The 25,220-nt window shown below is 40.9% G+C and overlaps 1 protein-coding gene across 9 annotated transcripts in view; it reads right to left on the reverse strand.

The window, feature by feature from the left end:
• LOC110537701 (general transcription factor II-I repeat domain-containing protein 1) overlaps positions 1 to 25,220 on the reverse strand; it is a 48,333-nt gene that overhangs the window by 3,503 nt on the left and 19,610 nt on the right. For 5 of the 9 annotated variants that reach the window (XM_021623945.2, XM_036937663.1, XM_021623944.2 and 2 more), the window contains 18 exons: positions 23,821 to 23,997; positions 22,178 to 22,364; positions 21,708 to 22,030; positions 21,256 to 21,339; positions 19,825 to 19,908; positions 19,335 to 19,518; positions 18,453 to 18,478; positions 18,153 to 18,279; positions 17,795 to 17,838; positions 17,323 to 17,403; positions 11,871 to 11,990; positions 6,326 to 6,379; positions 5,888 to 5,965; positions 3,965 to 4,148; positions 3,375 to 3,436; positions 2,904 to 2,984; positions 2,402 to 2,669; positions 2,213 to 2,241 (listed from right to left, as the gene is read on the reverse strand). In XM_021623945.2, the coding sequence (XP_021479620.2) occupies positions 2,213 to 2,241; positions 2,402 to 2,669; positions 2,904 to 2,984; positions 3,375 to 3,436; positions 3,965 to 4,148; positions 5,888 to 5,965; positions 6,326 to 6,379; positions 11,871 to 11,990; positions 17,323 to 17,403; positions 17,795 to 17,838; positions 18,153 to 18,279; positions 18,453 to 18,478; positions 19,335 to 19,518; positions 19,825 to 19,908; positions 21,256 to 21,339; positions 21,708 to 22,030; positions 22,178 to 22,364; positions 23,821 to 23,997 (2,193 nt within the window). The remainder of the gene's footprint in view (positions 1 to 2,212; positions 2,242 to 2,401; positions 2,670 to 2,903; positions 2,985 to 3,374; positions 3,437 to 3,964; positions 4,149 to 5,887; positions 5,966 to 6,325; positions 6,380 to 11,870; positions 11,991 to 17,322; positions 17,404 to 17,794; positions 17,839 to 18,152; positions 18,280 to 18,452; positions 18,479 to 19,334; positions 19,519 to 19,824; positions 19,909 to 21,255; positions 21,340 to 21,707; positions 22,031 to 22,177; positions 22,365 to 23,820; positions 23,998 to 25,220) is intronic. The other 4 variants (XM_021623947.2, XM_021623949.2, XM_021623942.2 and 1 more) reach the window with 3 other exon arrangements.

Consider the following 25,220-nt stretch of genomic DNA (forward strand, 5'->3'; position numbering starts at 1 on the left):
CTTCAGGAAACAGCAGAGGGAGCAGCCCCCTATCCACATCGACAGGACAGTAGTGGTTCCTCGGCGTACACATCAAGGACAAACTGAAATGGACCACCCACACAGACAGCGCAGTGAAGAAGGTGCAACAGTGCCTCTTCAACCTCAGGAGGCTGAAGAAATGTGGCTTGTCACCAAAAACACTCAAACTTTTACAGATGCACAATTGAGAGCATCCTGTCGGGCGGTATCACCGCCTGGTAAGGCAACTGCTCCACCCACAACCGTAAGGCTCTCCAGAGGGCAGTGAGGTCTGCACAGCGCATCATCGGGGGCAAACTACCTGCCCTCCAGGACACCTACACCACCCAATGTCACAAGAAGGCCAAAAAGATCATCAAGGACAACAACCAACCGAGCCACTGCCTGTTCACCCCGCTATCATCCAGAAGGCGAGGTCAGTACAGGTGCATCAAAGCTGGGACCGAGAGACTGAAAAACAGCTTCTATCTCAAGGCCATCAGACTGTTAAATAGCCATCACTAACATTGAGTGGCTGCTGCCAACATACTGACTCAAATCTCTAGCCACTTTAATAATAAAAAATTGGATGTAATAAATGTATCACTTGTCACTTTACACAATCAACTTTATATAATGTTAACATACCCTACATTACTCATCTCATATGTATATACTGTACTCTAAACTATCTACTGCATCTTGCCTATGCCGTTCGGCCATTGCTCATCCATATATTTATATGTACATATTATTTATATGTACTTATTCATTCCTTTACACCTGTGTAAAAGGTAGTTGTGAAATTGTTAGATTACTTGTTTGATATTACAGCATGGTCAGAACTAGAAGCACAAGCATTTCGCTACACTCGCATTAACATCTGCTAATCATGTGTAGGTAGGTGACCAATAAAATTTGATTTGAAAATTCAGAAATATGAATTGAATGTCTGTTTTAGAGGTCGACCGACTATGATTTTTCGAGGCCGATACCGATTACTGGAGGACCAAAAAAGCCGATACCGATTAATCGTCCGATTTGTATTTATTTATTTGTAATAATGACAATTACAACAATACTGAATGAACACTTATTTTAACTTAATATAATACATCAATAAAATCAATTTAGCCTCAAGTAAATAATGAAACGTTCAATTTGGTTTAAATAATGCAAAAACAAAGTGTTGGAGAAGAAAGTAAAAGTGCAATATGTGCTATGTAAGAAAGCTAACGTTTCAGTTCCTTGCACAGAACATGAAAACATACGAGTATTTCCCTCTATACCATTTGTATTTCATTAACCTTTGACAATTGGATGTTCTTATAGGCACTTTAGTATTGCCAGTGTAACAGTATAGCTTCAGTCCCTCTCCTCGCTCCTCCCTGGGCTCGAACCAGCAACACAACGACAACAGCCACCATCGAAGCAGCGTTACCCATGCAGAGCAAGAGGAACAACTACTAGAAGGCTCAGAGCGAGTGACATTTGAAACGCTATTAGCGCGCGCTAACTAGCTAGCTATTTCACTTCGGTTACACCTGCCTCAGCTCGGGAGTTGATAGGCTTGAAGTCATAAACAGCTAAATGCTTGACGCACAACGAAGAGCTGCTGGCAAAACACACGAAAGTGCTGTTTGAATGAATGTTTACGCGCCTGCTTCTGCATAACACCGCTCAGTCAGATTATATGCAACACAGGACACGATATTACTAGATATTATCTAGCATCAACCATGTGTAGTTAACTAGTGATTATGATTGATTGTTTTTTATAATATAAGTTTAATGCTAGCTAGCAACTTACCTTGGCTTACTGCATTCGCGTAACAGGCAGTCTCCTTGTGGAGTGCAACGAGAGAGAGGCAGGTTGTTATTGCGTTGGACGAGTTAACTAAGATTGCAAGATTGGATCCCCCGAGCTGACAAGGTGAAAATCTGTCCTACTGCCCCTAAAAAAAGCGGTTTTACCCACTATTCCTAGGCCGTCATTGAAAATAAGAATGTGTTCTTAACTGACTTGCCTAGTTAAATAAGGTTATTAAAAAAAAAAAATAATATTAATAATAAATACATTTATTTTTAAATCGGCGCCCAAAAATACCGATTTCCGATTGTTATGAAAACATGAAATCGGCCCCAATTAAATCGGCCATTCCGATTAATCGGTCGACCTCTAATCTGCTTCATAAAATATATGGAGAGTTACCTGGTTTAGGGATGAGTCCTTGGAAAGGTCTGCAAGAGATAAACAAAGATGGAATCTTAACATCAACCAACCAACTACCAGGGAGAAAAGAAAAGTAGCAATAGTTTATCCCAAGGGCCAGTAGCTGAACATCCCTGCCATATGTCTTATTTCCACAACCCCATGAAAACGTGAAGGAGAACTACCCACCTGGTGATGGTGAAGCAGATCTTGTCTGCAACTGCCAGGATCCTCTCCAGGTTCTGCGAGCCAAATGTACAGGGTTTCCTGAAGGGGATGCCAGGGGGAAGGCCCTCGATGATCACCGAGCCCGGGTTGCTCTTGATCCTCTTGTAAGGCACTTGGACGGGGTATTTGATGCCAAGTGCCTCCCCATACTTCCGGTTGAATAGGTCCTGGACCTGCTCTCTCAAGGTGTTGGCCAGGTCGATCCTAGACAGCTTAGCCTCTAAGCTATCTGTCAACAGAACCATATGACAACATCAGATGAATGGAGTAGTTGTTTAATTTATTTCATATACACCTTTGCAGCGTATAAATAGTGCTTCTCATTTTAGAGAAAAAGTGAACAAACAAGAGGAAAAAAACAATCCCAACCAGGCTCCAAATGATATCCACTATGTATTACTCAAAGTATAGGAGGGTAAATTAATGTACCGATATTGAATCAAGTATTTGGTCGTCTCATCACCTGGGAAGCTTGGTCTCTGCATTGCAGCCCCTACGTCTTCTGACAAAGCATCTTTGGAGTCCAGGTCTGTGGAAAAAAAGTCTAAACTTGCAGTGAATACAACCAGTTCACCAGACCTATTTGGAAATATGGATCCAAACCACTGCCTTAAATGTGTAATTACCAGCTCATTTTAATTAATTACAGAGTTAATTCTAATTTATGGGCTCAACATTTTGAACTGATCATGTGTAGAATAATAGTTGCTTTAAAAAAATGGGCCCATTTTTCACTCAATCAATTCAGTAATGAATTGACATTGAACCAAAATTATAATTTATTTCAAACTATTGAGATATTGGCCATTATATTCAGTGGGGATGTTTAATCTAGTTTGTAAACTTACTTTGTGTTTTTGAATGTTAAAATTGTTCAAATCAACTGTGATACAATCATTAAATCAGCTGGCATTTAGGATGAAGATGTAGTCACCTGAATCACAGGCTGGGAGTGGAGGCGGTTCTAGCTTGACAAGATCTGTTAACAGTTCTGGCCTGGATAGTATACCACAACAAAACATGGTTAGAACTTCATAAAGAGAAGCTTGCACACAAATAATGCTTTTGTGTTTAATTCCTGCACCAACTTATACAACGTTTTACCTATATCCTCTTCATACAACAATAATAATAATATACAAACAAGGATTGTGTTCCAGGCTGACTACATTGCAGGTGTCTTCTATATCTCACAACACCTGGATAAGTGTTTCACACATCAGTTAACCACATCATATGATATAGCAGTCTGATGCCCGACTGGGCAGTCGATGATGCAACATCTGCAATGTAATCAGCCTGGAATGCGACCAAGACCTTAGTTGCGTTCCAATAATCCTATTGAAGTGTGCACTTGTTCACTACTCCCCACAAAATAATTAGATTGGTGTAGGGCTAGAGGGTTTCCATATACCAGTCATTTCCTTTCAAATCAATGAAGGGATGTGAACAACTGCAAACTTCTGGAGAAAGGAGATATTATTGGGATGCACCCTGCCCCCGTGACAATGTATGGCCTCTGACCTTTTGATAACAAAGTGGATCTGGCTGCCAACAGCCAGGATCTTTCGCAGCTTGGCCGCTCCGAAACAGTTGGGCCTACGGAAAGTCATGCCCTCTGGGAGCCCTGTGACACACAGCTCCTCTGGGTACATCTGAAACTTGGAGTAGGGCACCTTTGCAGACTCAGGTAGTCCAAGGGCCTCGGCTACAGAAAGAAAGGGGGATGGGAAATGGAGCGGAATATGGGTGATTCATTTTATGCAAAAGCCCTATGCTGTTCAATATTTAAAGTGGCACTCCAGGCTCCTTTTCACCTCATTAAACACCAGATTTAGGCACATCTCAATAGGTGGTCCAGGTAAGTCATGACATAGCACAAGTGGGAGGGTGGACTTTTCCTCTTTTGTTCTCTATTTTCCCTCTATTGTTCCTCAAGCAAGGGGGAGGCTGATGACATCACAGATTCCGATCAGACTAACTCAAAACATATTTGTTTACCCTTTAGTGTTTGTACTTTACTGTGTTTACACTTGGGATATCGCTTTTCAACAGTATACGTAAAAATAAAATAAAAATCGAAGACATTTTTAAAGGTAGTGTAGCACCTACTTCTTAATGCCAGAAACACATATAATAATAGCTTAGAGAACCAAAAGAAAACATACCCATATTACAAATTCTTAAATCAGTTATAATATTGTAATGTTTTCCTAAAGTTGGGTTTGAGGTTTTCTCCAAGTCAGCTCTAACTTCAGAAACAGTCCCATAACGCCCCTCGATCAGCGTCACAAAGTGGGATACATTGGTGAAAATGAGGCGGGCGAATTGGGTGTCTATGGTCAATCTGCGTGTCATATTTAATCCCTGGGAACTTCCACAGCTATCAACAATGGAAGGAGGGCATCAGCAAGAACTTGCTTCTCAAAGTGAATAATGTCCCTACCATCAACGTGACTTCTAAAGCATCTCAAACAGCCAGCAGCATCAGCAGACTGAGCATTATCACAGGCTTCAGTGAGCATGGAAGTGAAAGAGATGGCTTTCTACCTCTATGCTAACATTTACTAGCTATATAGCTACCACATGTAGTTCACATCTTCCGTCTAAATAACACTGATAAAACTAACCAAATGTAAACATGTCTGCCAGCTGTTGGTAGCCAACTGCTGGTACTGTCCTACTATAGATAGGCTTGTACTATGGGAAAGAGTAGGTTTGGCCGCTACGGAGGTCATGGTTACTGTATAGAGTGCTATGGCTGGGGCTGAAACTGTGTGTGTGGATGGCTCGTCTTATGGATCCGCGCGGGTTGATGCATCACCTGCAGCAGAATTTTATTCTACCATCTATCTATGGGCTACTCGAAGATATTCCCTACACTGTACTGATGGCAGATTTTAGGAACGGAATATGGAATATGTGGGGGCTGCGCGTTGCGGTAATTAGTCCGTTCTGTAGCTCTAGGGGAGTTTTATATATGGCCTGCTGAGTGCGAGCTAAACTGGAATGCTACTCATACTAAAAAGTGAAGTGCCACTTGGTGCGTGCCATATAACCATGTAGAGGAGTCTACCAGCAATATATCCCTCCACTGTGTGAGTCAGAAATTACAATCTTGTGTTCGGGGCTTTCCGGCAGTGGTTTTTACATGCACAGAGCATAAATTGTACAATTGTAAACTAACAAATAATTGTTCAAGTTAGACACCCATGTATATTAGTTCATATACAGCACCAACTGGAATTATTCCCAGGATTGTTAAAAAAAAATTGGGGGGAGAATCATTGCTTTCTCTGTGGCATCTTAACAAGGATAGAAAATTATGAGGCTGTGTAGAAATGGTTGATGAAGTCTATAATTTATGATTTATTGCTCGAGTCAGTTGCTCTCGCTTGGCCAGAGTCTGAACATTGAGTGTGCAGGTAAGTGTATTAGGCAGCTTACCATACTTAGTGCTGAATAGGCTTTCCACTTGCCTCCGAAGCTGGAGGATAATTTCACCTATGTCCTCAGCTAGATTTCCTTTCCGGAAAAAAAGCAAATGAAGAAAAATGTTCACGAGTGTTTTATTCAGAGCTGTAGAAAACGACCTGATTAGTGAAGAAGAATGTGATACATGTAAAAGTTACAACAGATTCCAATGCATTAAAACTGCAGTCTGAATCAACAATGGCCTGAAGTGATAAAACAGTTGAACTAAACTCATGAGGCATTTATACATTATATTAATCCAGAATCAATTTAAAAGTGCAAAAGTGAAAAATCCCTGATTACACCTTTAACAATCAATCATTGGAATGGATTTGTTAGGCTTGTCCAATGTAAGAATACAGTGCATACAGCTGAAATATCTTAGAGACAGGTTGTCCATCCTATTTTTACCTTCAGAAGATCTTCTGAGGCCTTGAGAAGCTGGTTTAGATGAAAGTGCTTCAGCTGAAAGGAAGATGGCAAAGAGGTGAGCAGGGTTGGCAAGTCTAGTTAAAAAGGTTTCACATTGGTACTTACAACTCATGCTACTGTTTGTCAAGCCAAGATATACTGTTTAAAAATGACAAAGCTCAAACAACAGTAGAACCTCAAAGATACAAACCTCAGAAATACAGACTGACCGGTCAACCGAAACATAAATGTTGCTTACATTTGCTAAAAACACATAAATATTTACTATGACATTAAAAAATATTTACTATGACATTAAAAAATATTTTATACATACATACACACAGTACCAGTCAAAAGTTTGGACACGCCTATTCATTCAAAGGTTTATCCTTATAATCTACACTATTTTCTACATTGTAGAATAAAAAGGAAGACATCAAAACTATGAAAAAACAAATATGGAATCATGTAGTAAAAAAAAAAAAAAAAAAAGAGTTAAACAAATCTAAATATATTTTATATTTGAGATTCTTCAAAGTAGCCGCCATTTGCCTTAATGACAGCTTTGCACACTTTTGGCATTCTCTCAACCAGCATCATGAGGGAGTCGCCTGGAATGCATTTCAATTAACAGGTGTGCTTTGTTAAAAGTCCATTTGTGGAATTTATTTCCTTCTTAATGTGTTTGAGCGCATTGTGTTGTGACAAGGTAGGGGTGGTATACAGAAGATAGCCATATTTGGGAAAAGTCCAAGTCCATTTTATGACAAGAACAGCTCAAAAAGCAAAGAGAAACGACAGTCCAGCATTACTTGAAGACATGAAGAACAGTCAATCCGGAAAATGTCAAGAACTTTGAAAGTTTCTTTGAGTGCAGTCGTAAAAACCATCAAGAGCTATGATGAAACTGGCTCTCATGAGGAACGCCACTGGAAAGGAAGACCCAGAGTTACCTCTGCTGCAGAGGATAAGCGCATTAGAGTTACCAGCCTCAGAAATTGCAGCCCAAATAATTGCTTCACAGAATTCAAGTAACAGACATCTCAACATGCATAGAATTTCAGGAAATTAGCTTTAAAACTGCAACATGTCCTCTCAACTCCATGGAGAATTGCAGGAAATTGCCTTAAAAATGCAAAAAAAACATTTCCCTCTAAAATTCAACCGTGCAGACAGGCTGAACGCAACCCCTGCCACGCCCACCACCTATGCCACATTTTGATTCAGAAAAAAACCTGACATTGTGTCTCACCATTGATCATAAAGCAAAGATATTGTTGTACACAATTCGTTAATCTGGTAATATGATGTTGAAAAAAATTGCATGATATTTTTCTGCACTTACCCATGTTTTTTCCCTTCATGATCATCATTGGAAAAGAAAAAATTTGAACATAACATCACAGCAACCAAATAAAACAAACAAAATGTCTAAGGATCTAGACAAGAGGTTAGCATGGACACTTGAGTACAATTACTTTTCTTTCCTCTTCTCTATGAATTTTCAAATAATGAGCCAAACATGACAACGAGTGACATGATAGCACAAACAGACTGGCACTCAGGCTAGTATAGCTCCACAAGTATAGCACAACTTAGAATTGAGGTTCAGAAAGAGAATGTAGTGTACTCAAGTGTCCTTAGTTACCTTGTGCTACTCGACTACAAATCAGGGCTTGGGGATGGATGTTTAGGCCTAGGGCGTGGGTGACTAGGGTAGGGGGTTGGGCTGCAGGGCTGTTGGCCGGGGTTGAGACAAGAATTTGTGTAGGGTGCATGAACTGTACCGTCAAACCTGAGACAGAGTCCAAATTAAAAACATATCTTCAGTGAAACTCACAAACTGGACAAAATAAACCAGTTTTGGTCAATTCTCAAATTACATTTGTTTATAAATAGAGGTTTTCTATTGCAGTTATTATATTAGGAAACTGAAACCGATCTGGATTAGAGGTCGACCGATTAATCGGAATGGCCGATTAATTAGGGTCGATTTCAAGTTTTCATAACAAATCGGAAATCGGTATTAATTGGACACCAATTTGGCCGATTTTTTGTTGTTTTTGTACACCTTTATTTAACTAGGCAAGTCAGTTAACCTGTTGAGTGTTGGGGGCAGTATTTTGATGTTTGGATGAAAAACGTACCCAAATGAAACTAGAATATAATAGCATATAATTGTCAGATTAGGATAGAAAACACAAATGTTTCCAAAACTGTCAAAATATTGTCTGTGAGTATAACAGAACTGATATTGCAGGTGAAAACATGAGGAAAATCCAACTAGGACTTGCCTCTTATTTTGAAACCTCCCTGTTCCATTGCATGCCTTCACTCCATTTAAAGGGATATCAACCTGATTCCTTTCCCTATGGCTTCCACATGGTGTGAACAGTCTTTAGACATAGTTTCAGCCTTTTATTCTGAAAATTAGCGAGAACGATCACATCGGCTGGGTGCCAGCAGAGTTTTGCATGCGCAACAGCTTGGAGCAGACATTTTCTCTCTCTCTCCTATTGAAAAAGCTACGGTCCGGTTGAAATATTATCCATTATTTATTGTAAAAACAATCTGAGGATTGATTATAAAAAACGTTTGACATGTTTCTACTAGCTTAACGGATACCATTTGGAATTTTCGTCCGCCCGTCATGACCTGGACGAGCCTGTGGATTTCTGAACAAAAACGCGCCAACCAAATGGAGGTTTTTGGATATAAAAAAATCATCTTTATCGAACAAAGGGAACATTTGTGTAACTGGGAGTCTCGTGAGTGCAAACATCCGAAGATCATCCAAGGTAAGTGATTCATTTTATTGCTTTTCTGACTTTTGTGACCAATCTACATTGCTGCTAGCTGTTTGTAATGTTTTGACTGATGAGAGAGATGCCCTAACAAACGCTTGGATAGCTTTTGCTGTAAAGCTTTTTTGAAATCTGACACGCCAGGTGGATTAACAACAAGCTAAGCTGTGCTTTGCTATATTGGACTTATGATTTCACGAAAATGAAACATTTTTAGTAATTTAATTTGAATTTGGCGCTCTGCAATTCAGCGGATGTTCACGAAAATGATCCCGCTAACGGGAAGGGTGCGCCAAGAAGTTAAGAACACATTCAAATTTTCAATGACGACCTAGGAACGGTGGGTTAACTGCCTTGTTCAGGGGCAGAACGACAGATTTTTACCTTGTCAGCTCGGGGATTCAATCTTGCATTCTTACAGTTAACTAGTCCAACGCTCTAACCACCTGCTCAACGAGGAGCCTGCCTGTTACGCGAATGCAGTAAGAAGTCAAGGTAAGTTGCTAGCTAGCATTAAAATTATCTTATAAAAAACAATCAATCATAATCACTAGTTAAAACTACACATGGTTGATGATATTACTAGTTTATCTAGTGTGTCCTGTGTTGCATATAATCGATGTGGTGCGCATTCGCGAAAAAGGACTGCCGTTGCTCCAATGTGTACCTAACCATCAAGGCCTTTCTTAAAATCAATACACAGGTATATATTTTTAAACCTGCATATTTAGTTAATATTGCCTGCTAAAATGAATTTATTTTTTAACTAGGGAAATGGTGTCACTTCTCTTGCAACAGAGTCAGGGTATATGCAGCAGTTTGGGCCGCCTGGCTCGTTGCGAACTGTGTGAAGACTATTTCTTCCTAACAAAGAAGGCCAACTTTGCCAAACGGGGGATAATTTAACAAAAGCGCATTTGCAAAAAAAGCACAATCGTTGCACGACTGTACCGAACCATAAACATCAATGCCTTTCGTAAAATCAATACGGAGAAGTATATATTTTTAAACCTGCATATTTAGCTAAAAGAAATCCAGGTTAGCAGGCAATATTAACCAGGTGAAATTGTGTCACTTCTCTTGCGTTCATTGCACGCAGAGTCAGGGTATATGCAACAGTTTGGGCCGCCTGGCTCGTTGCGAACTAATTTGCCAGAATTTTACGTAATTATGACATAACATTGAAGGTTGTGCAATGTAACAGGAATATTTAGACTGATGGATGCCACCCGTTAGATAAAATACGGAACGGTACCGTATTTCACTGAAAGAATAAACGTTTTGTTTTCGAGATGATAGTTTCCGGATTCGACCATATAAATGACCCAAGGTTCGTATTTCTGTGTGTTATTATGTTATAATTAAGTCTAGGATTTGATAGAGCAGTCTGACTGAGCGATGGTAGGCACCAGCAGGCTCGTAAGCATTCATTCAAACAGCACCTTTGTGCGTTTTGCCAGCAGCTCTTCTCTGTGCTTCAAGCATTGCGCTGTTTATGACTTCAAGCCTATCCGCTAGTTAGCGGGGTGCACGCTAATAGCATTTCAAACGTCACACGCTCAGACTTGGAGTAGTTGTTCCCCTTGCTCTGCAAGGGCCGCGGCTTTTGTGGAGCGATGGGTAATGCTGCTTCGAGGGTGGCTGTTGTCGATGTGTTCCTGGTTCGAGCCCAGGTAGGAGCGAGGAGAGGGACGGAAGCTATACTGTTACACTGGCAATACTAAAAAGTGCCTATAAGAACATCAAATAGTGAAAGGTATATGAAATACAAATCGTATAGAGAAATAGTCCTATAATTCTGATAATAACTACAACCTAAAACTTCTTACCTGGGAATATTGAAGACTCATGTTAAAAGGAACCACCAGCTTTCATATGTTCTCATGTTCTGAGCAAGGAACTTAAACGTTAGCTTTCTTACATGGCACATATTGCACTTTTACTTTCTTCTCCAACACTTTGTTTTTGCATTATTTAAACCAAATTCAACGTGTTTCATTATTTATTTGAGGCTAAATTGATTTTATTGATGTATTATATTAAGTTAAAATAAGTGTTCATTCAGTATTGTTGTAATTGTCATAATTACAAATACATTTTTATTTTAAAAATCGGCCGATTAATCGGTATCGGCTTTTTTTTGGTCCTCCAATAAATCGGTATCGGCTTTGAAAAATGATAACCGGTCGACCTCTAATCTGGATGTTTGCAAAAATGTTGTCATTTGTTGACCAATCTTTCTTTAAATATGTTTTGTGGGAACACAGGCTTTACTGTGAAAACTGTGTTTAATCTGAGGTATTGCTTATGGATAGTAGATCTCCGCACCATCCATCAGATTCTAAAATTAAAACATTCTTAAAAAGGACTGATTTCGAAAGATGATAGCCAAATTAAATCGATACCATAAAAAAATGGAATAAAAAATAATAAATAAAAAACTGATGGACAGTGTGTGTCCAGAGCAGCCAGCGTATTACTTCCTTAGTGTGTTACAGGTTTGGCAGAGAGTAGGTGGGGTGTAAGAGGGTACTAGTGACTCTGGGTGGGGTAGGAAGTGTGAGAGGGGGGGAAAGGAGGCAGGGAGTATCTGTGAAAAGTGATTCCATACGTGTGCTGGTAATCTAGCTCCCTAACAAAGGGAGAGACCGTGTTGGCGGTAGTAGGCCCATTGGCGCCGGGTCTGGGCTGTCCTGGTGCAGCCGTGAGGTGGAGAAGGAAGGCGAGGCTGCAGTTACCTGCGTGGGTCTCCAAAGGGCGGCAGGGAGCAGCCTGTGCCGGGGTGGCCACTGCCAACACTGCTGCTGCAACTGGGTCAGGCCGAGGCTCACTTGGCTCCTCCACTGAAACACTGGCATCTGGGGGAGGAGAGACGGCACATGGTTAGGGTACTTAATAAAGACATGCGGCACAGTGTTAGGGTACTGGGTAACTTAGGGACAGACAGCAGTGTTAGGGTACTGGATATCAGGACAGTCATGTGACAGAGGAGAGACAGTACCAGCCCGGTCCCAGATCTGTTTATGCTCTTGCTAACTCCACTGCTTTCATTGTCGTGTATATGCATATGTTAGCATCTGGGACTGAGTAGGAGGCAGTTTACTCTGGGAACGCATTACATCCAAAAGTGAAAATGCTGCCCCCTATCCCAAACAGGTTAACACTCCACCTCAATCTAGTAAAGGTCATCAAAATTGGTAAAAGGTTTTAAAAACAAATTCTAATAAATGCAACAGCTGGGTAATGGATTTAGACTCTACGAACTCTAAAAATCTTTAAAATCCATCAGATATTCACAAAATTATAGCGCATACAATTTTTTACTGGAGGAGTTCAGGGATGGGAACTCGGGTATTACATTTATTGTCAAATGTCACTTTTTCTCTCTCCTTAGAATGTACTCATATGCACATTTTCTAATGGTAACAGGCATTATTTTTATATTTTGTGTTAAAACCAATACAATTATATGTGCCTCCTTTGCATAAACACACAGTGTATTCGCAGACATGAATACATTTGTATTTCAAAAATAAAATATGTAACCTTTATTTAACAGAATACATTAACAAAGGGGTGGAACAGGGCTGCCACCACCAAAGACTTGTTCTGTCTAGGCCTACCTGCACTGTCTAGACTAACTCATGAATTACTGTTGTTGTCACGTTCTCTTGCATAATTCAACAGGTGTGTCAATAACAGGATACCCTTGGATAAAAAAATCAACACGCTTGGCTCTAGATTACACCTATCTATTCATACTTTACATTGCTAGCTAGATCAGACATAACATCACTATAATCCGAATGTTTGTTTTCGGGAAGTTGCTTTCATTTCAGCGCATCTAATTTGTCAACATTTCAACTGCATTAAAATATAACTTTTCCCAATTTCACAACATTGTTAAAGCGGTAACGGAAAAAACGTCAGGCAAAAGCAATAGTATGAAAGAATAGCAATCCAGCGATATTTCGGTGACAAATGGATTTTGCACCCCTCAAAAATGGGGCGGCAGTTAGCCTAGTGGTTAGAGCATTGGGCCAGTAACCAAAAGGTTGCTAGATTGAATCCCCGAGCTGACAAGGTAAAAATCTGTTGTTATGCCCCTGAACAAGGCAGCTAACCAACTGTTCCTAGGCAGTCATTGTAAATAAGAATTTGTTTAAAAAAAGGATGGCTGAAAAAGACAGATCGCTTAAAACACAGAAAACATTTTCCAAGACTCCCTTTTACATACAGTACCAGTCAAAAGTTTGGACAGACTACATTCAAGGGTTTTTCTTTATTTTTACTATTTTCTACATTGTAGAATAATAGTGATGACATCAAAACTGTGAAATAACACATGAAATCATGTAGTAACCAAAAAAAGTGTTAAACAAATCAAAATATAGGTTTTATTTTAGATTCTTCAAAGCAGCCACTCATTGCCTTGACAGCTCTGCACATTCTTGGCATTCTCTCAACCAGCTTCACCTGGAATGCTTTACCAACAGTCATGAAGGAGTTCCCACATGCTGAGCACTTGTTGGCTGTTTTTCCTTCACTCTGCGGTCAAACTCATCCCAAACCATCTCAATTGTGTTGAGGTTAGGTGATTGTAGTGGCCAGGTTATCTGCAGCACTCAATCACTCTCCTTCTTGGTCAAATAGCCCTTACACAGCCTGATGGTCATTGAAAAACAAATGAGCGCACACCAGGTGGGATGGCAGAATGCTGTGGTAGCCATGCTGGTTGAGTGTGCCTTGAATTCAAAATAAATCACAGACCGTGTCACCAGCAAAGCACCTCCACACATCCTCATCCATGCTTCACGGTGGGAACCACACATGCGGAGATAATCCGTTCATCTACTCTGCGTCTCACAAAGACAGCGGTTGAAACCAAAAATCTCAAATTTGGACTCGTCAGACCAAAGGACAGATTTCCACCGGTCTAATGTCCATTGCTTGTGTTTCTTGGCCCAAACTAGTCTCTTCTTCTTATTGGTGTCCTTTAGTAGTGGTTTCTTTGCAGCAACTCGACCATGAAGGCCTGATTCACGCAGTCTCTTCTGAACAGTTGATGTTGAGATGTTTCCGTTACTTGAACTCTGAAGCATTTATTTGGGCTGCAATTTCTGAGGCTGGTAACTCTAATGAATTTATCCTCTGCAGCAGAGGTAACTCTGGGTCTTCCATTCTTTAATGATGGTTTTTACAACTGCACTTGAAGAAACTTTCAAATTTCGTGACATTTTCCAGATCGACTGACCTTCATGTCTTAAAGTATTGATGGACTGTCGTTTCTCTTTGCTTATTTGAGCTGTTCTTGTCCAACATGGACTTTTACCAAATAGGGCTATCTTCTGTATACCACCCCTACCTTGTCACAAGACAACTGTTTGGCTCAAACGCTTCAAGGAAATAAATTCCAACAAGGCACACCTGTTAATGGAAATGCAATACCTAGGTGTCTGGCTAGACTGTAAACTCTCCTTCCAGATTCATATTCAACATCTCCAATCAAAAATCTAATCTAGAATTAGGCTTCCTATTTCGCAACAAAGCCTCCTTCACTCACGCTGCCAAACTTACTCTAGTAAAACTGACTATCCTACCTATCCTCGACTTTGGCGATGTCATCTACAAAATACCTTCTAACACTCTACTCAGCAAACTGGATGCAGTCTTTCACAGTGCCATCCGTTTTGTTACCAAATCACCTTATACCAACTACCACTGCGACCTGTATGCTCTAGTCGGCTGGCCCTCGCTACATATTCGTCGCCAAACCCACTGGCTCCAGGTCATCTATAATTCTATGCTAGGTAAAGCTCTGCCTTATCTCAGTTCACTGGTCACGATAACAACACCTATCCGTAGCACACGGTCCAGCAGGTACAGTGCCTTGCGAAAGTATTCGGCCCCCTTGAACTTTGCAACCTTTTGCCACATTTCAGGCTTCAAACATAAAGATATAAAACTGTATTTTTTTTGTGAAGAATCAACAACAAGTGGGACACAATCATGAAGTGGAACGACATATTGGATATTTCAAACTTTTTTAACAAATCAAAAACTGAAAAATTGGGCGTGCAAAATTATTCAGCCCCTTTACTTTCAGTGCAGCAAACTCTCTCCAGAAGTTCAGTGAGGATCTCTGAATGATCCAATGTTGACCTAAATGACTAATGATGATAAATACAATCCACCTGTGTGTAATCAAGTGTCCGTATAAATGCACCTGCACTGTGATAGTCTCAGAGGTCCGTTAAAAGCGCAGAGAGCATCATGAAGAACAAGGAACACACCAGGCAGGTCCGAGATACTGTTGTGAAGAAGTTTAAAGCTGGATTTGGATACAAAAAGATTTCCCAAGCTTTAAACATCCCAAGGAGCACGGTGCAAGCGATAATATTGAAATGGAAGGAGTATCAGACCACTGCAAATATACCAAGACCTGGCCGTCCCTCTAAACTTTCAGCTCATACAAGGAGAAGACTGATCAGAGATGCAGCCAAGAGGCCCATGATCACTCTGGATGAACTGCAGAGATCTACAGCTGAGGTGGGAGACTCTGTCCATAGGACAACAATCAGTCGTTTATTGCTCAAATCTGGCCTTTATGGATGAGTGGCAAGAAGAAAGCCATTTCTTAAAGATATCCATAAAAAGTGTTGTTTAATGTTTGCCACAAGCCACCTGGGAGACACACCAAACATGTGGAAGAAGGTGCTCTGGTCAGATGAAACCAAAATTGAACTTTTTGGCAACAATGCAAAACGTTATGTTTGGCGTAAAAGCAACACAGCTCATCACCCTGAACACACCATCCCCACTGTCAAACATGGTGGTGGCAGCATCATGGTTTGGGCCTGCTTTTCTTCAGCAGGGACAGGGAAGATGGTTAAAATTGATGGGAAGATGGATGGAGCCAAATACAGGACCATTCTGGAAGAAAACCTGATGGAGTCTGCAAAAGAACTGAGACTGGGACGGAGATTTGTCTTCCAACAAGACAATGATCCAAAACATAAAGCAAAATCTACAATGGAATGGTTCAAAAATAAACATATCCAGGTGTTAGAATGGCCAAGTCAAAGTCCAGACCTGAATCCAATCGAGAATCTGTGGAAAGAACTGAAAACTGCTGTTCACAAATGCTCTCCATCCAACCTCACTGAGCTCGAGCTGTTTTGCAAGGAGGAATGGGAAAACATTTTAGTCTCTCGATGTGCAAAACTGATAGAGACATACCCCAAGCGACTTACAGCTGTAATCGCAGCAAAAGGTGGCGCTACAAAGTATTAACTTAAGGGGGCTGAATAATTTTGCACGCCCAATTTTTCAGTTTTTGATTTGTTAAAAAAGTTTGAAATATCCAATAAATGTCATTCCACTTCATGATTGTGTCCCACTTGTTGTTGATTCTTCACAAAAAAATAACGTTTTATATCTTTACGTTTGAAGCCTGAAATGTGGCAAAAGGTCGCAAAGTTCAAGGGGGCCGAATACTTTCGCAAGGCACTGTATCTCTCACTGATCATCCCCAAAGCCAACACCTCATTTGGCCGCCTTTTCTTCCAGATCTATTAGCTCCTATGGCGTATTTATTGCCTACCTCCTCATGCCTTTTGCACACACTGTATATATACTTTTTTTCCTACTGTGTCATTGATTTGTTTACTGTGTTATTGGCTTGTTTATTGTTTACTCCATGTGGAACTGTGTTGTTGTCTGTGTCACACTGCTTTGCTTTATCTTGTCCAGGTCGCAGTTGCAAATGAGAACTTGTTCTCAACTAGCCTACCTGGTTAAATAAAAGTGAAATAAAAAAAATTGGAATTGAAACATTCCAGGTGACTACCTCATGAAGCTTGTTGAGAGAATGCCAAGAGTGTGCAAAGATGTCATACTTTGAAGAATCTCAAATATAAAAAATATTTTGATTTGTTTAACACTTTTTTGGTTACTACATGATTCCATGTGTCATTTCATAGTTTTGATGTCTTCACTATTATTCTACTATTATTCTACAATGTAGAAAATAGTAAAAATAAAAATAATCTGGAATGAGTAGGTGTGTCCAAACTTTTGACTGGTACTGCATTTCTACGCTATATTGACTTGCTGCTCCCCAGATGCTATCTGGTTTAACAGCTAAAGCTATTTCAAAAGGTACTATAATGACGGAGGCGCACCACTTACCTGGTACAGTCACCTGGATGATTTCCCCATCTGGGGGTTCCGTTTTAATCTTTTTCAAGGGAATACAATCTCCTGAAGGCCCTTAAAGAGTAACAGTAAAAACAGTTCATATAGCAGTGCTGCCTCCCAAATGGCACACTATATAGTGCATTACTTTGACCTGGGACCATGGGGCTCTGGTCAAAAGTAGTGCACTATATAGGGAATATGGTTCCATCTGAGGTAAAGCTAGATCTTTCTCCCAGAATGGATTTTTGGATTTTTATAGATGTGTTTCAAATGCTTTAAGTAAGTATGTTCTGTATCAGGTGGCTTAAGTTTTCATTTGCGAATCCCAAGGGACAGTTAAAGAGTGGATATGCAAAATGAAACGTATTAGACTACTGTAAAAAGGAGTGCTAACCTGTGTTCACCTATTGGGTTTGCATGAAAGTATTACTATAGTATGCTATAGCGTTGCCTTGTCACTAACCTGCTTCGCAGTCAGCCAATGGACTCACACAAGAGCTTGTAGATCTGAAAAGGAAAACAAATGCACAATTTCGAATTATAACATAAATTCATTAGCATAGATAAATTATGGTGTGTCAGGGTATGGCCTTCCATTACCAAGTGATAGACATGTAGCATTCACTGAATGGCTCTATCAATATATTACAACGGGTTGAAACGTTTGTTTGTATTGTCTTCTGATCTAATTGTCTGTTATAGCTCTGGATGCAGATTGGCTAAATCCGGTGCGGAACAGATTTTTCTGATGATTCCAAATAACATCTTGCATCACTACACCCTCTACATTACTGGCTAAGTCCTAGAATTTGCGTACAGACCTGCTGCTGTGAGGATTGGTGACCAGCTCCAGTGCAGCCGACGGGACCTGGAGGATGTCAGGGAAACCGTCCTCAAAGGTGGAGTTTATGTCATGCTTCCCCTCCTCCTTGGCCACCTTACCAGCAGCTTTGTGACACAACATAACAGAATCAATCAGATCAGCCATGATGGACTACAAGCTATTACAGCTAAACATCCATCGTATCAGAAGAAAAATAAGGACATGCCATTGCTAAAAGGCATGCTAAGGGCTTCTTTAGAAATCAACAATGAAAGATGAAAAAAATACTCAGTATTACCTGTGAAAATCCTTTCGTCAAACATTCTGGAATGAGAACAGAGGGTTGTTATTGTTTATAAATGTGATTATTGATCATTGATAACAGTCAAGTAAGGAGGGCACCCTGTAGTAAACTGTTGGTGAACAACAGTGCACATGTCAACAACTGAACTGAACAGACATGTCACAAGATTAAACAGACATCTCTACACGGTCTATATCTGGGCCATCTTGAATAAACAACCAATATCAAAAACAAAGTCAGGAGTGTATCTCTCCTGGATAAAAATATGATCTTCAATCTGCTCTAATTGTATTAACATTAATGACATGCCCATGGCGCCTTGTGCATGGGCCATGCGCTGATACCGGTGTTAACTCAAACTAAGCCTGTTGCCCAATCTACATTTATTTCATCAAATGGGTTGAATGACAGCAAGACTTTGGCTGTATATGCCAGAGAGCAGGAGGCACCATGCTGTGTGGTGTGCGGTGGTGGTTACCAGTCAGCGGGGCATTGTCTATTAGAGGAGGGCAGGGTATTTAACCAACAGATGGCCTGGTTTGACACCTCTGCCTTCATTGATTCAGTTTTCCAAATAGGAAATTAGAGATAGATGAGATGCTGTGCCTTCTTTTGTAGCTCAAACAGTGGTCCTCAAAAATGATTGTTTTCATTGGGGAATGTTTCTTATTGGACAACTGCATTAGTTGTAGTTCTTCCCTGTTTCAGTAAAAATATATATATTTTGGAGCCTAATGAACACAACCCTGGAATGATGTGTTATGCAGCCCTTATATGGGTGCACTACACACTACAGTGCAATCTCTGATTTTTGGAGGGAAGAATGAGAGAGAAAAATGACAGACTTTTCCAGACTGATCTCAGATCAGTGTTTACCTTTTCACTACAAAGCGGACCCCGTGGCGCTCCTCCAGGATGCGTTTGAGTTTGGGTACTCCGTAGGTACAGGGCCTCTTGAAGGGGATTTTGTCTGGGATGCCAATTATCTCCATAGCCTCTGGGTCGCAGGCAATCTTCCGGTACGGCACTGGAACCATGTGGTCCAAGCCCAGGGCCTCCGCTGAAAATAAGGGGGTTGTCAGAAATCATTGACGGATTTCAATCATGAGGCCCTACAATGCGTCTTAATAAGGGTATAACGTATGGATAGATTTATATGCAGTAATGACAGCTGGAAACTGACTAAACACAAGCATTCTATAGTAAAACGTTTTCACAGAGAATCTCCACTGAAAGTACTTTTTGGACGTGGACTAACCTTAATCTGGGTCCGGGAAACTGGAAAGTTGTTAAAACCCTAAAAGTGTTTGTTGTTTATGCCCTACAATAGGAAACCATGCTGAGAAATAGTGGTTGACCATCTCACCATAGCGACTGTTGAACAGGATCTGCACACATTCTCTCAGCGTGTTGATGTCCTCTGTCTCGCGAATGAACGAATCCCATTTTTCTGTTGAGCGCAAAAGAGAATAACGTAAAAATAAAAAAATAGGTGAAGAAAAATAAAAGTTATTCAATCTGTATGTCTACTTTCCACATGTACACTGAGTTTTTTTTTCTAAATCAAAAAGGGGCTTTGGTGGTGGTTAAGGTTGGGGTCAAATCCAAATCAATTTGAAATTCCTATTCAATTATTGAATTCAATCATGAAGTGGAAAATTTACATGGAAATCAATTTGAATTTAAAAAATGTTCAAGTTATGGAATTGAGATTCTATTTGAATTGTAAAAAATGAAATCTTTGGAATTGAATTGGAATTCAATATTTGTATATTTCCCAGTTAATGGAAATAATGCACTTAGTATCAACAACTGACTACAGGATTTGTTTTAGATAATTGTAACTGCTATTCCTATATTTCCAGTTTAGCTAGGCTGTCTGAACAATTACATTATCAGCCTGACGGAATTGAATTTGTGGAACAATATTGAATTTGGAATTAAATTTTACCTAAACATTGGAATGGGATTTACAGGTATAAGGAATTAAATTAGAATATAATTTGTGGCTCTGGGAAAGTAGATAAAGGACCTAAGTGCCAAAATATCCCTTAAAGTGAACACTGAATGCGTTTTACCAAACCCAAAATGTATTTCTAAAAATATACTGTATGGCCTTAGACGGCCCACCCAATAATTTACTATGTAGAATAAACTCTGACAAAGTTGAATGAGAAAATAATTCAAAATCAGAGTTCCGCAACAACTTAAAGTATGACACGCTAGCATAAACTTCACACTGTTTTGGTCTGGAAGCTATCATGTTCCAGCAGCATGAAGCACAACTGTGCACATGTGCAGATACTCTGTGTGAGTGCACTGTTTTGCTTCACTCTAATCTGCAATATATTTTGGTAATGCCATACCACTGTGTAAAATGTCAAAAATAATATGAAATCAAAGTTTAACAAATTAAAAGTCTATAGCGTGAGGGAAAAACCATTGGTTTTTAATAAACTGCAATGTGGGATTCACATGAAAAAAAGAGCCATTAAGTGAGCCGACAAGTCATTCTCTAAGACCACATTTGAGAGATTGTCTATACTCGGATGTAGAGTATATGTATTGTCTGGCAGGGGGGTGGGGTGAGATGCCCAAAGACCCCTTTAAAAAAATATATGTTTCACACTACTGGGCAGTCAAACTGAGCTAAGCTGTACCTGTTACACATCCACCATAGACGCTACATCCATGAACAATGTGAATGGAAAATATCTGAGACAGCACAAACGGGTTGGTGAGAAAAGTATGTGGCCTACAGGCCTACTGTCTGTGTCCAGTTCCAGTTCAAGCCTACCTGACTTCTCATGTACGAGGGAAAACAGGAGGCGCTTGGAGACGTGGATGCTTGGAGGACTCTGGCCCAACTCCCCTTGGAGTACTATCCGCAAAATGCCAGAAATTAAACATTGATACACATACTCACAAGCGTAGCATCAAAAGCACATTTTAAAGCCTATTTAAAGCCATTAAATTATGCTTTCAAGGCCAAGCAAATTTTGAAAAATGAAAATGTCCATAATCAAAAGTGATTCTCGATCAAATAATTATGTGAAATGACAGCCAGTAGTATAACCACTAGCAAAAATGACAGGGAGAATAGTAACCCTGCCAAATTAATTAAATTACAGAGACAGAAAATGAACGGTGACTCAAAATGGTGAAGGGTTTGTCAGTAGTAACCTGGATCTCCATCATCTGCTACCTCAGCAACAGCTTCTTCCTGTGGGGTCACGTTATATATCTTACCATTGTCGGAACTGTCTTTGGCGGCCGTCCCTTTCTCCGCCCCTGCCACCCAGGCCCCCAGGCGGTCTTTGTCCAGGTTGAGGAGGGACGTGGGCTTGAGGTCCAGCTTGCCGTCAGGGTGCGGCAGGGAGGACATAGGCATGCCATACAGGAAGCTGGAGAGCATGGAGTTGCTGGCCGAGACTGATGCGGTGGACAATTCCTGGGCGGTGGAGGCAGGCTTGGAGGATGGGCCGTGTTTGGCTAGGATCTTGGTGGTGCCCGAGAAGGAGTTGTGGTTGCTGACACTGGACTTAGTCTCGCGCAAAGGCTCCTCTGTTCCCCTATAAACAGATGATGAAGAAGAAGGAAACAGGAGAAGATAAAGCTGTGTCAATAACAAGACCAGCCCTGGATCAATCCTAATTATGCTGCCTTACTTCTGCCATTTATGCAGGTACGTCATGAAGTACTGTATGGAGTGAGATCACCTTTTGACAGTGAAGTAGATGCGGTTGCTCTGCTCCAGGATCTTCATTAAGGTCTTGGTGTTATACTCAGCAGGTTTCCTCAGGGCGATCCCCTCAGGCAGGCCGTGGGCCACCACAGAGCTGGGGTCCTTCAGGATCCACTCATAAGGCACAGGGACTAGGCTATTGCTCTTCCCAACAGCCTCACCTGGAAAATCATCACATACATACAGCATGTCAAATGACTGTAAATGGCAACATTCCATGTCTTGTCAGAAACATGCTTTCTGTTGTGAGATGCTAAAAATTAGAAAAGGACATGTCAAATGACTGACACATGCACACGCATGTTCACCTATAATATATACACTGCTGCTTCCATTGTTATTATTACTGGGTTGTTCCACTAATTCGGTGCCTTTTGAGAAGTGTAACTTGGTCAAATGTTTTTTTGATTTCACCTAACTTAAAAATTATGTCAACATCATAAAAACTATTAGTTATCCCCATCTCTCGTAACCGGCCGCGACCGGGGGGTCCGTGGGGCGACGCACAATTGGCCTAGCGTCGTCCGGGTTAGGGAGGGATTGGTCGGTAGGGATGTCCTTGTCTCATCGCGCACCAGCGACTCCTGTGGCGGGCCGGGCGCAGTGCGCGCTAACCAAGGTTGCCAGGTGCACGGTGTTTCCTCCGACACATTGGTGCGGCTGGCTTCCGGGTTGGATGCGCGCTGTGTTAAGAAGCAGTGCGGCTTGGTTGGGTTGTGTATCGGAGGACGCATGACTTTCAACCTTCGTCTCTCCCGAGCCCGTACGGGAGTTGTAGCGATGAGACGAGATAGTAGCTACTACAACAATTGGATACCACGAAATTGGGGAGAAAAAAGGGGTAAAAAAAATATATATTTTTTTTATCCCCATCTCAAAAATACTATATTAAGTTCCTATTATGTGCCAAAGAAAGTTACAGGGTTGACAGTAACAAGGTTGATGATTTCATCTTAAAATCAGCCATAAAACCCCCTTGTGGCAGGAGGAATGGAAGCTTGCTGTGTGCAACAGGAAGTGGCAATTGAATGCAAGCTCCACCTGCTTTTACACGATGATTTGACTATTAGATGTTCAATGTTTCTTTAGATTTTTTCTTTTTTTTAAAGGAATAGTTCCACAATAATAAATGAGTTTAGTTCACATAAGAGGGTTGACCTTAAAATGAGGGACAGACGTAAATGAATTACTAATCACATGAAATAAAATGTTAAAAAAAATCAACATGTGTAAAACAGTCCAGCGAAATGCTTACTTACAAGCTGCATTATTGAGAAAAAGCTTGTAAGCAAGCATTTCGCTGGACTGTTTTACAACGGTTGCATCCTGTACACGAGACAAATAAAGTTTGATTTGACAATAGAAAAACATTCAATCACGTGTCAGAAATATGATTTTAGTTATGAGAAGGTAGAGATTAGAAAAGGAACGTTTCATCTGAAACTTCGTTGCATGTCAAATTACTGTGAATATTAACATTCAATCATGTGTTTGACATTTGATTTCAATTATGAGAAGGTAGAAATTAGGAAGTTAAATTAGAAAATATAAATAATTCGATAGCGCAGGCCTAAAAAAATTATATATTTGTTTGGTGAGGTATGTTGAAGCCCTTACTGTAAAGCACACTGAAGACTTCCTCCACCATTTTCCTCAAGACAAAGATGTTAGAGTGGGCATCTGTTGACGCCCTTTGTTTGCCGTGCCCGCCCTCTTTACCAAGCTTGCTGAATTCACTCTCCTGGACTTTGGCATGGGCATTCACTGTGGTCAGCCCTTGCAGACAGTGCACCCCTGAAAGAATCAAGCATGAGAAACTAAAGGCATACAGTGAGGGAAAAAAGTATTTGATCCCCTGCTGATTTTGTACGTTTGCCCACTGACAAAGAAATGATCAGCCTATAATTGTAATGGTAGGTTTACTTGAACAGTGAGCCAGAAAAACACGTCAAAAATGTTATAAATTGATTTGCATTTTAATGAGAAAAATAAGTATTTGACCCCTCTGCAAAACATGACTTAGCACTTGGTGGCAAAACCCTTGTTGGCAATCACAGAGGTCAGACGTTTCTTGTAGTTGGCCACCAGGTTTGCACACATCTCAGGAGGGATTTTGTCCCACTCCTCTTTGCAGATCTTCAAGTCAATAAGGTTTCGAGGCTGATGTTTGGCAACTCGAACCTTCAGCTCCCTCCACAGATTTTCTATGGGATTAAGGTCTGGAGACTGGCTAGGCCACTCCAGGACCTTAATGTGCTTCTTCTTGAGCCACTCCTTTGTTGCCTGGGCCATGAGTTTTGGGTCATTGTCATGCTGGAATACCCATCCATGACCCATTTTCAATGCCCTGGCTGAGGGAAGGAGGTTCTCACCGAAGATTTGACGGTACATGGCCCTGTCCATCGCCCCTTTGATGCGGTGAAGTTGTCCTTTCCCGTTAGCAGAAAAACACCCACAAAGCATAATGTTTCCACCTCCATGTTTGACGGTGGGGATGTTGTTCTTCGGGTCATAGGCAGCATTCTTCCTCCAAACACGGCGAGTTGAGTTGATGCCAAAGAGCTCCATTTTGGTCTCATCTGACCACAACACTTTCACCCAGTTGTTCTCTGAATCATTCAGATGTTCATTGGCAAACTTCAGACGGGCATGTATTTGTGCTTTCTTGAGCAGGGGGACCTTGCGCGCTCTGCAGGATTTCAGTCCTTCACGGCGTAGTGTGTTACCAATTGTTTTCTTGGTGACTATGGTCCCAGCTGCCTTGAGATAATTGACAAGATCCTCCCGTGTAGTTCTGGGCTGATTCCTCACTGATCTCATGATCATTGCAACTCCACGAGGTGAGATCTTGCACGGAGCCCCAGGCCGAGGGAGATTGACAGTTCTTTTGGGTTTCTTCCATTTGCGAATAATCGTACCAACTGTTGTCACCTTCTCACCAAGCTGCTTGGCGATGGTCTTGTAGCCCATTCCAGCCTTGTATAGGTCTACAATCTTGTCCCTGACATCCTTGGAGA

The sequence above is a fragment of the Oncorhynchus mykiss genome, chromosome 12 (assembly GCF_013265735.2).
Source record: "Oncorhynchus mykiss isolate Arlee chromosome 12, USDA_OmykA_1.1, whole genome shotgun sequence".
NCBI classification, from domain to species: Eukaryota; Metazoa; Chordata; class Actinopteri; order Salmoniformes; family Salmonidae; genus Oncorhynchus; species Oncorhynchus mykiss.